At 46.8% G+C, this 16041-nt stretch overlaps 2 protein-coding genes across 4 annotated transcripts; one reads left to right on the forward strand and one right to left on the reverse strand.

Moving 5' to 3' along the window:
- The first annotated feature begins 7246 nt into the window (after positions 1–7246).
- Positions 7247–12181, forward strand: DCXR (dicarbonyl and L-xylulose reductase). The gene is made up of 8 exons (XM_051995330.1): positions 7247–7368; positions 7498–7595; positions 9453–9607; positions 9841–9883; positions 9999–10098; positions 10594–10658; positions 11677–11794; positions 12011–12181. Exons 1-8 carry the CDS (start codon positions 7317–7319, stop codon positions 12112–12114), a joined length of 735 nt encoding a protein of 244 aa, XP_051851290.1. The 5' UTR covers positions 7247–7316; the 3' UTR covers positions 12115–12181.
- A 356-nt stretch (positions 12182–12537) lies between these two features.
- On the reverse strand, positions 12538–16030 carry RAC3 (Rac family small GTPase 3). 3 transcript variants are annotated; one of them, XM_051995333.1, is made up of 6 exons: positions 15754–16030; positions 14361–14432; positions 13897–14014; positions 13661–13723; positions 13342–13501; positions 12538–13216 (listed from the first exon to the last, which is right to left on the reverse strand). In XM_051995333.1, the coding sequence occupies exons 1-6, from the start codon at positions 15786–15788 to the stop codon at positions 13086–13088; spliced, it is 579 nt and encodes a 192-aa protein (XP_051851293.1). In that variant the 5' UTR covers positions 15789–16030; the 3' UTR covers positions 12538–13085. The 3 variants fall into 3 exon arrangements, with proteins under 3 accessions (XP_051851293.1, XP_051851292.1, XP_051851294.1); XM_051995332.1 differs by lacking the exon at positions 15754–16030 and adding an exon at positions 14523–15338; XM_051995334.1 differs by having other exon boundaries at positions 13156–13216; positions 13338–13501; positions 15754–15887.
- Between the last annotated feature and the right edge of the window lie 11 nt (positions 16031–16041).

Consider the following 16041-nt stretch of genomic DNA (forward strand, 5'->3'; position numbering starts at 1 on the left):
AAACCCTTGGAAATAACAGTTTTTGCCACACAAGAGGCACCCACAGCAGTCCTTCATCAAGGAGACAGTGTGATAGAGTGGGTGAATCTCCCAGCACAACCAGAACAAAGCCTTACTCCTTACCCAGTGCTTGTGGCTAGAATTTTGTTAAAAGCCATTAAGCGAGCAGTACAATTATCTGGGGCAAGACCTGATAAGATATACACCTTTTACACCAATACACAAATTAATGTGTGTTGTGAGACCATCCCAGAGTGGCAAATTTTATTAGCCATGAATCCTAATTTTATACATGGGTCTCCATTAAAGATAACCAGACTTTTACATAATTGGCGATGGATTCTTGAAGAAAAAGTTTCTAAAGTTCCTCTTAAAGGACCAACTATCTTTACAGATGCATCCAAACACAATATTTGTGCTGTATACTCTCATGATTTAACCATAAAGAGAGTAGTCAGAACTCCTTTTCAGTCCACTCAGCAGAACGAATTGTATGCAATCATGTTAGCTCTCACTTATTACCCAGGAGACATAAATATAATATCTGATTCAGCCTATTCAGTAGGTGTGGTACAAAGAATTGCCACAGCCCAAATAAAATTTGCAGCTTCTAATAAATATCAGCTCTTTAAGGAACTTCAGGAGCAAATGAGAAAACATCCAGGTAAGATTTATATCTTGCATGTCCACTCACATAGTGGACTCCCAGGCCCTATTTTTGATGGGAATTCAAAGGCAGATAGCCTTTTAACTATGTTAGCCAGTACACCTCTATTTCAGGAGGCCCAGGAATCCCATTCTAAGTACCATCAGGCTGCTCGAGCTTTGCATTTACAATTTGGGATTACAAAAGAGGAAGCTAGGAGCATAGTAAAAAGCTGTACAGCTTGCCTTCCTTTCCATGCTCCTACACTGCCTCCAGGGAAGAACCCTCGTGGTTTGAGACCCAATGAAATCTGGCAAATGGATGTGACCCATTATAAATCTTTCAGTCGTCTGTCTTTTATCCATGTTGTGGTAGACACCTTTTCAGGATTCACTTTTGCCACACCAGCAGCAAAAGAGACAGCCCGAGTGGTCATTGAATTCCTCATGCAAGCATTTGCCATTATGGGTGTGCCACAAGCAATAAAAACAGACAATGGTCCTGCATACACCTCCAAACATTTTGCACACTTTTGTGCACAGTATAAGATTTTACACACCACTGGCATACCCTTTAATCCTCAAGGACAGGCAATAGTAGAGAGGAGAAACAGAGATATTAAGACGCTACTCCAAAAACAAAAGAAAGGGGGAGCCACGGGTAACCCTAGAGAGCTTCTAAATCTAGCACTTTATACTATTAACTTCTTGATTTTTGACAAAGATGCACTGGCTCCGGCAGACAGGTTTTATAACCCACCGGAAGGGCAGTGTCCAGTGCGAGCAGCTCCACTATCTTTAGATAATCGCCAGGTGATGTGGAGAGACCCAGAAAGTGGTGAATGGAAGGGACCAGATAGGCTAACTGCTTGGGGGAGAGGTTTGCTTGTATCTCTACAGGTGGAGAAGGAATCAGATGGGTGCCAACGAGCCGTATTCGCCTTGTCCACCGCAGAGAGACAGAGCAGACCCTTGAAACGAAGGAGAAGACCCAAGAAACATCGGGTGGTTCTGTTGCTGATTGTGCTCACCATTGAAAGAGTGTGGCAGTTATGGCGTTTGACTCATGGACATAGAAAATCATTGGACTTCAAAACCCTCAGAAATCATTGGATTCTCTGAGACATAAGATTGTTGTAGGACTTTAAATCCCTCAGGAATCATTGGATTCTTTGAGACATAAGACTTGAAAGCCCTCAGGAATCATTGGATTTTCTGAGAAATGATAAGACTGTTACAGGACTTCAAAATCTGCTGGAATCATTGGAATCCCTAAGACATAAAAAGACTTTTGCTGGACTTCAAAAACTTGAGGGGATCATTGGATTCCCTGATATGTGAAGCAATGGACAATAGACTGGTTTTGGACTATCTCTTGGCTGCCATAGAGGTGTATGTGTGACTGCTGTTTACATACTCTCCTTCTAGGACTTTTGGCAATCTTTTACAACACAATGTTGATTTATATTGTTTGTTATACCGTTACTTGGGTGTATAATTCATGTTTGTTACACCACATCAAGCCTGCACTGACTGTGGGGAGAGTCATCACTAATAGCCTCTGCGTTGTTGCTATGTGCTATGTGCTATGTGTTCCCATGCTGATGGGTTTGTGCATAATAAGACCCTTGAGCCCAAAACCTGCTAGCAACCCCCACTTCCCTTTGGTGCTTTTCATCTCCCTTCCTGAGATGTCAGGGAGGGCGTGATTATCTCCTTTTTAGTGCTTTCACCTCCCTTCCTGAGAAGTCAGGGGGGTCGTGATCACCTCCTTTTCGTTGCTTTCACCTCCTTTCCTGAGAAATCAGGGAGGGTGTGATCACCTCCCCTTGGAGGCTCTGACCTCCCTGAAGAGTCAGGGATGGCATGATCACCTGTGTTCTAAAACAAAAGAAAGCGGGAGATGTAATGCGCTGAGGCTTGAGTTGATGCACTGAGGTCCCAAGCACATGAGGCTAAATAGTAATTGGACCATACTCTATTAATATGTAAGCTTGGAGAAAGAATGGCCCCCACCCACTCTTTGTGCAAGTCCTGATGTGTTGTATAGGAAATGACGATTTTGGTGGGTGGAGGCAGGGGAGTGGAAAGTCTCCCAGCGAGCTCAAATTAGCCCGGGCATTTGAGCTGCCCCCCGTTACAGAAGCATGACATGGTGGATTTGCCTCCGTGGAAACCTCCTAAGAGGGCCACCAACATTGAGGGCAAGGTAGCAAAGGAGAGATGTGGTAGGAGTGGGTGTGTTCTCCTTTCAATAGCTCCTCTCTTAACATTAGACAGTATGTATATTCTATAGCCCTGGCCTCCTTGAGCAGCAAGTCAGGGGCCTAGCTCTGCCTTCCATCAACATACAGTGTAAAAGGCTCTAGGCCTAAGCCTAATCAGGACGATGAGATTCCCAGCTTTCTCAAAAGGCAAGGTGGGAGTGGCCTCAAGTACTTGGGTGAAGTAAACTCTAGCCCCAGGAAGTAAAAAGCTTAGCAGCTACCATAGTGTGGCCACAAATTAAAATAGCTACTTAAGGCAGTTTTACTTCTGGTCTATGCAGTCACACCTGAATTCAAAACTCCCAGCAAATATTAGCTGCAGTCCCAAAGGATTTTATCTTCTACATCAGTTATCATTAATCAAGGACTTCAGATGAATCTAGTTCTCAAGAATCACAGTAAAGGGTTTACAGCTTATACAGCTATCTTTCTTATATAAGTAGACACTTTTAAATTTAACATTACACAGATCTTGAAGTTCACAAGTAAATGAACCAAATTTCATATACCTTATAATTGCCCAACAGAGATGACAAATTTTAAGGCATAACTCAGTTACAAATTGCCCAATACCTCTAGAAAACACACCATCTAAGTAGGAAGGTAAACTATCCCATCTTAGTCCCTCAACATCTCAAAGAACGGGGGAAGGAAAACAGGGAACAAGTCTAGAGAACATGAGAAAAGCACATGGGAAAGACAGACTTCTTTCCTAAAGGTATTCACCGAATTCTTAAATGGCTTCAGTTTCTCCCATTAACTCATTTCTTGCTGCAGTCAAGGAATGAGGGGAGAAAAGAAATAAAAAGCCATCTTTTAAAGAATTTAATTTGCCTTGACTTGAAATTTTATTCCCCAGCCATCATTCCAAAGGTCTTTCTTGAAGCTGCAACCTGGCCAGGGTTGGAGCCCAGGAAAAAACCCTTTGTTGGCAGGGACATAGAATGCCAATCCAGAAAAGAATAGAACCGAGTGTGCTAAGAGCAAAAGGTTTTAGGACTAAGAAAATTAGGAGCAAAAGAGTTCCCACCTGTTTACCTAGGTTATCTCTCCACAAGCAGCTAAGAAATAGTTTTAAGTAGTGCCCTAAGGCTAAGAAAAAAACCAAGAGCAGTTTAAAATCCCCAGTCTTTGTAGACAGCCTTGTGAGCATGCGAAAGCGTAATTCTGAGGCTTTTACAGTTAACGCAGGATGACCAAATCAGGGAAACTGAGTCCCGTTTAAAATGTATGGGGCATGCACACTTCCTGAGGACTGGAAGCTGTGGCTTTAAGAGCCAGGTAAAGGTCTGGGAGGGGCGCGGCTCACTTGTCCAAATTGCTAGCAAATTTCTATTTTAAAAGTTGGTGATTTGAGTTCCAGAGATTTGAGAAGATTAAGATTGAGTCCCCAATCTCCCCACTGTACAGTAACCCCAAGAAGGGGACAGGATAGGAGCATTTAAATGGCAGGTTACCAAGCCACATGAGAGAGGTCGGAAACAGGCCTCGAGTTCTTCACTCCCCACTCCATGGAAGAAGGGGGAGGAAAGGCCAGAACGAGGGTGGGGGAGGAAGAGATGCCATCTTACCCAGCGCAGTGTGTCTTGAATGGCGAGGGCTCCTCTGGCGGTTCCACGCTGGAACTTGAAGGCGGGGCAGCTCATCTAAGCTCCCAAATCTTGCTGGGAGAGCAAGACCTGAAGGAGAGACTGCTTACCCCTGTCCAGGGAGTAGCTGCCCTGGGCAGAGACATTCTCTAAACTCACCCCAATTCAGTGACCTTTCTCCTCGTGGCTATAGCCTGACCATTAGAGACTCCATTGCACTTAACAGTGACGTGGGAGAAGGGCTCAAACACAGCTCCTCTTACGTTTCTCCGGCTATCTCCCCAGAACAGAGCAAAGAGAGCGCTGGCCTGGAACCCCCGAGAAGGGTAAGGTCCCCAGAACGGCCACATGACCACTCTTTGGTCTGGGGTGGTGTTAAAGAGACACTTCCTCTCGTGTCTCAACAGTTCCTGCTGGAGAGCAGAACTATCTGGTGACAGGAAAAAAAGATTAGAAATGCATTGAGATGCAAAGGAAGGGCCTTTCTCTCTCCGAAGGATTTGGTCAGAGGGAGTTTCTTCAAGCAAAGCATCTGCTCCAGGAAAGACTTTAGAGGCAGGGGAATGTCTAGATAAAAATAGAAGCCTTTTCACCTGAAATGGAAGTTGGTTGAGACGGAACACAGATATTCTCCCCACTACCTTTAGAGATAGAATGAGACCAAAGAAAGAATGCAGATTCTTCCCGGAAGAATACTGCCTGAACAGCTCAAAACCCAGATTGGTTCTGAGTGCCCCGAAAAGGTTGGGGTCCAGTTTGATCGCCAAATTATCTAGCTTCCGGTGTTCGTTTCGTCAGGGAACCAAATGTTGAGGTCTAGATTTGGGGTACCTAAATGAAATTAGGGTTAAGGTCTAGTGGCTGGTTTGGGGTACAGATTCGGCGCAAGGGGGTCTAATAGCGGCGCGAGTTCCCAATAAAAGCATTTATTGGCCCAGAGAGCTAGATTGATAAAAGAGGTTTATTATTGGGTAAGCAAAGTTAAAGTCTAGGCGAAGGTAGAGATAAGGAGGGCACTGGACAGAGGGTCCTCACATGGTAGCCATGTTTGGAATCTCTGCCAAGAGGGGTTCCCAGCGTGGCCTTTTTATAATAGGAGACTTAGCTCGAAAGGCTTTTGGGTGTAGCCCCAAAGTTGGCTTAGATCCGGGTGGGGCTGGGAACAGGTCAGATCTTCTATTGGAATTCCAAGGGACCAGGATTTGTGAGTTAAAGGGCCATTTACATTATTAACTAGGAGAGGGTGGGAATCTAGAAAGGAATCTTTCCAGCATCAAAATCAGATAGGTTATTAATTTTTTTCCCCTTTTGATTTTGGGGAAGTAGTAAATTTTACTACTTTATTTTCTAAGTTACTTAATCTTCTCCCAATTTTTTTTCTTCCATGCATTTTATTTCATTTTTAAAGCTCTTGTTTTATTTCTTCTAGCTATTTATATAGTCCCTGTGTAAAATCCATTTTTTTCCTTTGAGCATTTGATCCAGAGCTGATCCAGTTATTTTTTTCCAGGTATCTTTAGACTTATAATAAGTTTGAAACTGATTATTGACTTTTTTGGTTTAGTCATCTCCGCACTATTAGTTCATAAATTAGGATTTTGTGTCAGGGATATACTCTACCCCTTGCTGCACATTTAGGTCAGTGGTTGACCTGGATTTTCTTGCTTTAGGTAACTTGTATTTTTGCACCCACTTCCTCCTCCTAGTGTGAGCTCTCTATGTATCTTGAAGATTCAGAAGGCAGTTATCTTCAGAACTCACTGGAGTTTCAGGACAAGGTGTTAAAGACGTCAGAGCCCTTGGTTGTCCTAGTTCCCCCTGAACTGAACCCACACGGGTCACAGTTATCTTGCTACTGGGGACTTCCAAGCACCCTAGAGACTTTCCTCCCAAAAAGAAAGCCTTCCAAGCTATGTGTATCTGACCCTTCTCAATTAGGATTAGGCGGCTCATTATCCTGGAAGGGAGTTTGCTGGCAGCCAACCCGCTGCTTATTGACTTTGTGTATGTACAGTTTGGGGAAAAAAAATCATTTTTCTTATAGTTCCTTATTGTATTACTCCTACTTCTTATTGCATTGTTTTATTTTCTGCACATTATATGTTTTTCCTAGAGTATGTGTTGAGGAGTTGTTCAGGAAGCCATTTTAGGAAATCATCGTATTTTTCTGACTTTCTTCACTATTTTTTCCCCAGTTTTTTTTTCATGAATTCTTCTTTTCGGGACTTTTCCGTAATCAACTCTACCGTACACATACAGCATCGTTTTTTGGTTTTTCTTTTTCGGGGAGTGTGGCTATGCGGCACGCACTGAGTTTGTAAGAGACAGCGATATGGCGGGAAAGCCAGTGCAAAGGTGCACCGAGGGAGGGTGTGAGTGATCAGCAGGAAGGCCATTTTAGACGATGTGTAAAAAGAAGTGTGTCAGGGCATAACACACAGACGCACAATTATTTTATGAAATTATACTTGATATGGGCATTTGCACGAATCAAGGTCACAAGAATATTCATCTCCGCTGCAACACCGGGGCAGTGCGACAACGGGGCCGAGAGAGTTAAAATCAAAGTGATGCCCGGGCCACGCCCCCGACCACAGCGCCCAGCTTTTAGCCAATCACAACCTCTTGACCGGCCCCACCCCGGCCATACTAATATGGCCGAAGCTATTCGAATGACACCACCGCCCCTCCTATAAAGCGACTTCTGATTGGATAAACTGTCTTTTCTCTCCTCCCTCTTTCCCCGGGTTGGACTTGGGCCGCAGCGGTGGACTTCAGAACCCTTTCCAGTGCAAGGGGGATAAAAGCTATCGAAATGGAGCGAAGTTTCGCCGGCCGCCGGGCGCTGGTCACCGGAGCCGGCAAAGGTGGGGCCGGGGCCGATGCTGCAGATGGGGTTGGGGCAAGGGTCGAGGCCGCTGGGAGCCGAGCGGCCAAAAGGGTTCAAATCCGGGCCATCCCTAGAGTGCATCCCTAAGCCTCTTTGGACATTTCAGGCATCGGGAGGGACACTGCCAAGGCGCTACGTGCCAGTGGAGCCCAAGTGGTAGCAGTGAGCCGGACCCAGGAGGACCTGACCAGCCTGGCCCAGGAGGTAAAGGGGGATCTCGGAACCCAGCAGTCTTTTCAAGCCCAGTCTCGTCCCGCCCACTAGAACCTTGCTCCTAGCCCTCTAGGCACGTGAGTCCAGAGAAGCCAAAGGCTGCTGATTGCCAGGTGACCCATGGGTCAGCCACGTCTCTCTAGCCTGCCCTTCCCTACCAAAAATAGCAACAAAAACCAGGGGTTCCGAAGCCATAAAGTGGAATTTAGGTGCAAAAGACCTAGCATCACATTCGATCTCAGCTCATTAGACCACGGGTCCTTATGCCTTTTGGACCTTGTTTCCTTATCTTTAAAATGGAGATAATAAAACATCATAATAACCGCAGGCATTTTATACAGTGCACTTTAAGGTTTGCAAAGCCCTTTATGCACATTTGTCTTTTGATCCTCAGTACCACCCAGGGAGGTTGAGTGTTAGAATTTTTTTTAAGCTTCTCTGTGGTTTCATTCTTGAAGAGAATTCCTGATGAGAAAATTGCTTCTACCGGAGTGGCTGCTTTGGTATTTGAGCCCTAAAGAATTGCCTGGGGGCATGAAGCAGTTAACTAGCTGGCTCTGGCTCTGGGTTAGGATCCCAGAAGGGCTGTGCCGCTGGGAACCGGAACCCAGTACTCCCTAAAACAGGTTTGCTCCCTTCAAAATTCTGGTGCCTCTCAACTATTATCTTCATTTTACAGATGAAGAAACAAGCTTAAAGGAGCAAAGTGATTTGCTTAGAATTAGTAAATGTCAGATGTGGAATCCCACATCCTACAAACACAGGAATTCCTGACTCCAGTACCTATGCTCTCTTTAGAGCGTTCGATCTACAATAAATGGCGTGTGCAAAATGCTTGTAAAACTTTGAATGCCAGGCAGTAGGTGGCAAAGTAAATAGAGCACCAGCGCTGAAGTCACAAGCACCTGAGTTCAAATGTTGCCTCAGACACTTAATAGCTTCCTAGTGACCTTAGGCAAGTCACTTAACCCCAATTGCCTCAGGGAAAAAAAAAACTTTTAATGCAGGCTATTTAATATTTCCCTCACTTTCAATCTCTCTTCCACTCTACAGAGTTGATGTTTCAGGTCTTGGGGCTATATTGTGAGAATCACTTTCCATTTTAGCCCCCTAATTCTATTCTCCTTCTTGACTATATTCTACATATTTGTGCCCATTCCATCTGAGGACCTCAAAGGTCACACTGGACACAGCCTTGGAACTACTGGACTAGAGGCTGCTCCCCCTCAGCAAAGTTTCTTAAGTAATCTGAGTTCTAGCTATTGTGGTGATATGAGTAGAGATAGTTGAGTGTGTGAGGAGGCACCCAGGTGCACAATGGTTAGAACACTGGTCGACCCTGGAATCAAGAAGACCTGTGACTCCTCAAATATTTAACTTGATGTATGATCCTAGGCAAGTCACTCAACCTCAATTGCCCCCTATCCCACCCATCCAAAAAAAAAAAAGTGTAAGGAGTGGGCAGGGCAAGGAACCTTCAGTTTCCTTGAGAAATCCAGTAGTGGCTCAGTATTTAGAACTGAGGGATTCTGTTTTCTGAAGGGCCCTAAAGTACTCAGAGACTTTGCTAGGGGCTACAGGGATCTTCTGGAAACTCAAGAAGCACTTCTTCCTGTCACTGTCATTTTGCAAGTTATTTGAAGGTACTTCTACTTCATCCTTTTAACCCATTAATGGAAGAATTCCCAGATTATGGGAGCCTGTGGCCTAGTCATTATCGGCTGACCATACCACTTTCCCACTCTCACAATTTTGTTCCTTCTTTGTGAACTCCCGACTGAGTTCAGGAACTCTCCATGGGAAGCTTTTCTCCCATTGTTACCTAACATCTTTTCCAATCCCCTGAAGTGCCCAGGAATAGAGACTTTGTGTGTAGATCTGGGAGACTGGGAAGCCACAGAGCAGGCTCTGAGCAACATCGGTCCTGTGGACCTGTTGGTGAACAATGCAGGTGTAGCCTTGCTTCAGCCTTTCTTGGAAGTCACTAAGGAGGCTTGTGATAGGTAAGTCCTAGGGGCAAAAAAATAAAAATACAAGGGAGGTTGGGGAGGAGGGGCAGGAGGGAGGAAAACCAATCCAGGACCCTAGAAATCCATACTAGAATTTTTCCCCTCTGGAAAACATGAAAATCTACCTTAATTGCTCTGCCTAAGGAAGGAAGGAGCTAGGTCTTCTAGCTCTGGTTGGGAAGCTTTTTTCTCTTCTAGCTATAACTGTATCTGATGTCTATCCCCAGATCTTTTGATGTGAATTTTCGGTCAGTGATCCAAGTGTCCCAGGTGAGTTGTGACGCCAAATTTGGGGATCACAAGGATTATTTGAAGTATCTTGTTCAAACCTCTTCTTCCCTCTCATTCTTCTGTTTTGATCACTGACTTTCCCCCTGATTTATAGATCATCTCCAAAGGGTTGATAGCCCGGGGAGCCCCAGGAGCTATTGTCAATGTCTCCAGCCAGGCCTCCCATTGTGCCTTAAAGGATCATGCCATCTATTGTGAGTGCCCACCCCAGTTTGCCTTCCTTCATTGTCCTTTCTCTAGCAGCTCATTTCAACAATTTGAACCACTAGGCTCCAGTTTCCTGTCTTAATGTAGAATAGAAGAGCTGGAAGGAACCTGAGATTTCATGTAATTAAACCCCTTTACAGGTGAAAAAAATGTGGCCCAGTGAAGTATCCATAGGGAATTGGTGAAAAGCAGGACTGGATACCAAGTCTTTTGACATTCAGACTAAGGCTTAGTCTTCCCATTACCCCAAGCTGCCTCCAACTCTTGGGTTCACTAACCCTGACCATCTTGGTCAATCAACAAGCACTTATTAAGCATCTACTGTGTGCTAAGCACTGTGCTGAATATTGGGGAGACAAAGAAAGGCAAAAACACAGTTCCTGACCTTTGGATGTTTTTCCCTCTGAACATTTGCCAGCTATTTCTCTTAATTCTTCTAAATAACTGACTTAACTCTTTTACTCTCTTCCTCTCCATCCCAGGCTCCACAAAAGGTGCCATGGATATGCTAACCAAGGTGATGGCTCTGGAGTTGGGACCCCACAAGGTGAGATCTGAGACATCTAAATCTACTTGTAAGAAAACCCAAATGTTTTCTTATTATCAGGAAATTAAAGTTCTCCCCTCCTCTGCCCTGGGCAGCCCAGGGCTAGAATAGTCTCTTCAATTCTGGGTGCCACATTTTAGGAAGCACATTAAAGAGAAGTTAGGATTTGAAAGATGGACTGCATGCAGTTGTATTTCAAGTTAATGTCCTATCAGTTGAAGAAATGGGGAATGCTTAGGTGCTATTGTAGATACGTCACAAGGCCTGGAGGCAGAAATAGCTGAATTCAAATCTGGCCTCAAACACTAGCTGTGTGATCCTGGGCAAGTCACTTAACTGTTTGCCTCAGTTTCCTCATCTGTTTAATGAGCTGGAGGGGGAAATGGCAAACTACTCTGATGTCTTGGCCTAGAAAATCCCAAAATGGGGTCACAGGGAGTCAGTTGGGACTGAACAACAACAAGTCTTTTGGTGAGCTAAGTGGTACCACCACCACAGTGGATACTGCACTGGTCCTGGAGTGAGGAGGATCTGAGTTCAAATGTGACCTCAGAAGCTTACTAGTTGTTTAACCTAGGACAAGTCACTTAACTCTTATTGCTCCAAACAAAAACAAGAAAGCCAAGAAGAAAATGTTTTGTTATAACTGTGTTCTACATGGGGGTTTTTTTTGGAAGAAGTGTTAGATTTGTTTGCCATGGTCCCAGTGCCTGGCTGATCAATAGGCAGAATCAGAAGTAATGGATAAAAGTTTCCAAGAGAAGCAAATGTAGGCTTGTTATCAGGGGAATAAAAAATATCTTTAGAACAATTAAAACTATCAAAAAGGAGGTTGCTTTAGGAGGAAGTGAGAATAGGGGTCTTCAGACAAAAGCTGGATAAACACTAATCCAGTATGTAGAGAGGCCTCATGACCTGGAGGTTGGACCAGATTTCCTAAGATCCCTTTCAGCTCAGATCGTGAGATTCCCAGATGTGGCCATGGCCTGATAGGTCAACCCAAACATTTCTAACCCAGATCCGAGTGAACACGGTGAATCCTACAGTAGTGATGACTGCCATGGGCAGAGCCAACTGGAGTGACGCCCAGAAGTCAGAGCCCATGCTGCGCCGAATCCCACTGGGCAAGTTTGCAGGTAAGTCCTCAAGACCAAATACCATCTGCTCCCTCCCTTTTCCCCTGAATTGTTTCTCTTTGGGGGCCTTCCAAGATGTGTAGCCCGTCCCTTGCATTTGCCAGGGGCACAAGAATACATAATCCTCAAAGTGGAAGGGGCAGGTGGGAGTTGGAGCCCGATGGTGGAGACATACCTGCCTCCCAAGCTCTAGATATCACCCCATTCCCCTTGCAGAGGTAGAAGACGTGGTGAACAGCATTCTTTTCCTGCTGAGTGACCAAAGTGCCATGACTACTGGCTCTGCTCTGCTGGTGGATGGAGGGTATCTGGTGGGTTAGGAGGCCTGCATCCTGAACCAGGGGGAGGCATCTGCTTTGTGTGCCCTATTAAATGTTTATAATCTGCTCCTTGAATGCCTAAGAAGGGAGGGGTTCTGTTGTACAGGGTAGAGTTGGAGCAGGAAAAGTATGACATCAGTGCCTGGCGTCCTGGAGAGTCCAGTCTAGTTCAGGCTGTCAAGTACACCCACACACTAAATTAGATCTTTGGGCTCAAGACAAGCTGGGTCAGAACCAATTTAGGGCTTTTGACAAAAAATAGAGACCAGCAATAGTATAGGAAGGACTCCCTTGTATACAATCTGGGGTACAAAGTAACCATCAAGGAAAGCTATTATTCCCTCTGACTTAGAGGGAGTAGAGTCAGAAAAACAAGCTATCTGCTCAGGACAGGGTCAGCTCCCAAGAAAGGAAAGGCCTGTGTTCATGGAGAATGTTTATTGTATAAAATAAGAGATGATGGTCCTGTCCTGGGACAAGATAAATAGACCCCACAATTACATACTTCCACCCCTCTGCTCCCCACCCTCCCCAACCTGGGAGGCTACCCTGGCCATGCCCCTTGTCCTCTCTGAGAGAGACCCTGCTCTCCCGTGCTAGCTGGAGACCTGGGTTCCTGGGTACAGAGCAGAGTGGGAGGAAGCTTCAGGCTGTGCTTCTCAGACCTGAGTAGGAGGGAACAGGGGCTTCCTCTCTCCCTTATCAGCCCTCCCTCCAGCCCCTCCAGGACAGCATGCCCTGTTCCTTGTGCTGATCTTTCCCCTCCAGAGCCCAAGCCTCCCTTTCCCTCCCCGCTCCCACTCTATATTCCCACTTCCTATACTCATGTCATCTCAGACTGAAGGGAAATCAAACATTTGAACAATGACACTATACTTAGGGATTTGAGACATTATCCCAACCTCCTGGCCCTTGGGCTACTAGCCCTTCTCACCACTCAGGCCCCTGGAGTAGGATTCTCTGGGCAAGGTTTAGAACACAGTACACTTCTTTCCAGGTTTCTTAATGGGTGGGGGACACAGCACTGCCCGAATAGCTTCATCAAACACTGTCTTGAGCCCCCGCTGAGTCAATGCTGAGCACTCCAGGTATTTGACAGAACCTGGGAGCAAGCAGAAAAAGTCTCAGGCTGAAGATGAGGGTGGCACCATCCTGACCTTATTAAGTGGCTTATCAGGCTTATAAGGGGCTTGTTGTCCCCTTCTACTTCCCACTGCCCTGACTCACCAATCTCCCGGGCCATGGCCAGGCCCTGGGGGTAAGTGATGGGGGCCAGCTTCTTGTCCCGAAGTCGTTCAATGGTGTCCTTGTCATCTCGAAGGTCAAGCTTGGTGCCCACAAGGATTATTGGTGTATTGGGACAATGATGTCGCACCTCAGGGTACCACTATGGGAAGAGGTACAAAATGCTAAGGGGTTATCCATGGTCCATGTTCTCTAGCTATGGGTCTCTCTCCTTCCCTGGACCTCATGCTTTTAGAAAAGGAAGAAAAAAGCCTAATGTTCCTAGCAATGGCCTTCCTTCCTTCCCTTGCCCACATATTACCTTGGCACGGACATTCTCGAAAGAGGCTGGGCTCACCAGGGAGAAACAGATCAGGAAGACATCCTATGTAGGAAAGGGTGATCAGTGGTTTGCTGATAAAAGAAGCTCTCCCCACCCTCTACTTTACCTATCTTGCCCAGCTGTAGAATCCCAATCCTGACTTCCAAGTCTGGATATTGAAATTTCATTTCTTCCCAGAGCCCCAGAGGAAACAGGGAACTGCAGGGACTACATACAGTCTGGGGATAAGAGAGGGGTCGAAGCCGATCATAGTCTTCCTGCCCAGCTGTATCCCAAAGTCCCAGGTTCACTGGTTTTCCATCTACCATCACATTGGCTGAGTAATTGTCAAAACTGGAGGGACAAGAGATGGAAGTCAGAATTGAGGGATTTGGCACTTGGATTCCCTCCTAGAGTTCTGCAAAGGGATCTTCAAAAGTTTTAAAGTCGCCACCACTGCCCTGCCTCCTCCTCTCAACCCTTCAGAATCAGGAACACTGTGTCCCCAGGGAATGTAGACTGTAGCAAACTTTGTATTTGCCCTCCTATCTCCAAGGCCCTCTCTTCTCTTCCACAGTCAAGGGCCAAACCCACACATGCATTCCTTTTTGTAGCCCTCATCTTTCATGTCCCTTCTAGCTAGGTGTCTTCAAGTGCCCTATTCCAAGACCAGAAGATTCCCCAGGTCCCAGATGCTCACACGGTAGGGATGTATTCTCCAGGGAAGGCATTGGTGGTGTAGCTGATTAGCAGGCATGTCTTCCCCACGGCTCTTTAGGGAAAAAAGGCATTAACCAGAGGATGATTCCCAAAGTCTTGTCCATACCCTTTCCCAATGAACCCTCCCATTTGATGGATCTACCCTTTCTCTTTGGAATGTTGTAGCCCCAGGACTGCAATGAGGAGACAGAAGTCTAGGTAAAGGTTGAAACTGGAGTCTCCCATGGTTCTATATGCCTCTCCCAGGTCCAGCTTTTCTGAGGAGGCCCAAGAAGTGGAAAGGAATAGAGAAATGGAACTTGTTGGGTGGGGTTAATGTAGGAAGGGGAAGTGATGGGTATTCTAACAATTTAAGTGAATTTAGAAAGGGTCTAAAGTGGATGAAAAAAGTTAGAGGGGAGAGGCACCTAAGACAGTGCCAGACTGATTCTAATGATTGACAGGCTCAATAGCAATCTCAGGTCTGGGGTACAGAGAGATTGGGAGGAAATAAGCAAGTGATGGAACTCTTCAAAGTCGTGGGTGGAGGGTGGGGGGGGGGAGGGAGATGAACTAGTTATTTCTCCATTGTACTCTGCCTCCTGTGTCACTAGGCCAGTAGGAATCAAAGGACTCAAAAGTAGGAATAGAGGGGAATGGGCTGAGACACCGGGAAAGAAATTCATACTCAATTCAATAATCTAGGCAAAGTGCTGGGAAAACAAAAGCAAAAATCAAACAGCTGTTGTCCTCAGAGTCCACCGAATTGAAAATGCGGGTAGGCAAGGTCTGAAGATGGGTGAGAAAGGGGGGAAAATTTCAGAGTTGGAAGGGACCTCATGGGATCCTCCAGTTCATTGCTCCCTGATGTAAAAATTAATTTCCATAGCATCCGCCCCTGACCAACAGTGAGGCATTTCTTCGACCCCTTAGGTTACTGCCCTTTCCTGGGGTTGGCAACCCGCCCCCCACCCATCATTCCCACCCTACCCCCGTTCCAGACCACATGCTGACCGAGGGGCCACCTAGGCTCTTGCCCAGCCCCAAAGAGACAACGCTGTCAGGGCGTGGCACATATGTGCCCTCAGATGGGGGGCGGCGGGGACACACCGCGCCCGGCTCGGGCTGTTTACCCGAGCAGGTGTCAGCCCAGTCACCTGGCCTCGTGGGTTCTCTGCAGCCCCCGAACGTGCCTTTTCATTCCCCCGGACCCTGCCCCGACACCGAAATGCAGACCCACCCTTAGCAGCCTTGCACGGGACCCAGCCCCAACCTCTCAAGCCAGGGTGGTGCCCCAGACTCCGCCCACTGGTCTCCCAGAGTAGAACCCAGTACCCCCAGAGCCAGATCCACCGCCCCTCCGCCCCGGCTCCCCTGGCCAGCCCCGGGCTCACCCGTCGCCGACCACCACACATTTGATCGCCTGCATGTGCCCGGGGCCAGGAGCCGGCTGCGCGGGAGCCGGGGTCTGCGAGTCGAACCGCAGGGAAATGCCCCAGCGCCGCAGCCACGGCGGGGACTGTAGAGTCGAGGGGGCCGGGCCGAGCAAGCGGCAAGGGCGGGAGACAGCCGAGCGCCGCGGCCGGAGACAGCCGAAGACCCGAGGCTGGCGAGCGGGCGGGCACCGCGAAGGTGGGAGGTGGAACCCCAGACCATTCCCCGCCCACTCGGGCGGAGGTAAC

Source organism: Antechinus flavipes, chromosome 4 (assembly GCF_016432865.1).
Source record: "Antechinus flavipes isolate AdamAnt ecotype Samford, QLD, Australia chromosome 4, AdamAnt_v2, whole genome shotgun sequence".
NCBI lineage: Eukaryota > Metazoa > Chordata > Mammalia > Dasyuromorphia > Dasyuridae > Antechinus > Antechinus flavipes.

Bases quoted from the DNA above. Each gene is read 5' to 3' on its own strand.
- DCXR (XM_051995330.1), top strand. From the start codon at position 7,317: ATGGAGCGAAGTTTCGCCGGCCGCCGGGCGCTGGTCACCGGAGCCGGC. The intron at 9,608-9,840 runs GTAAGTCCTAGG...GTCTATCCCCAG, and splicing joins ACTAAGGAGGCTTGTGATAG to ATCTTTTGATGTGAATTTTC. The intron at 10,659-11,676 runs GTGAGATCTGAG...TTTCTAACCCAG, and splicing joins TGGAGTTGGGACCCCACAAG to ATCCGAGTGAACACGGTGAA.
- RAC3 (XM_051995332.1), bottom strand. From the start codon at position 14,605: ATGGGAGACTCCAGTTTCAACCTTTACCTAGACTTCTGTCTCCTCATT. The intron at 14,433-14,522 runs GTAGATCCATCA...TTTTCCCTAAAG, and splicing joins CAACATTCCAAAGAGAAAGG to AGCCGTGGGGAAGACATGCC. The intron at 13,217-13,341 runs GTGAGTCAGGGC...GCTTGCTCCCAG, and splicing joins GGCCATGGCCCGGGAGATTG to GTTCTGTCAAATACCTGGAG.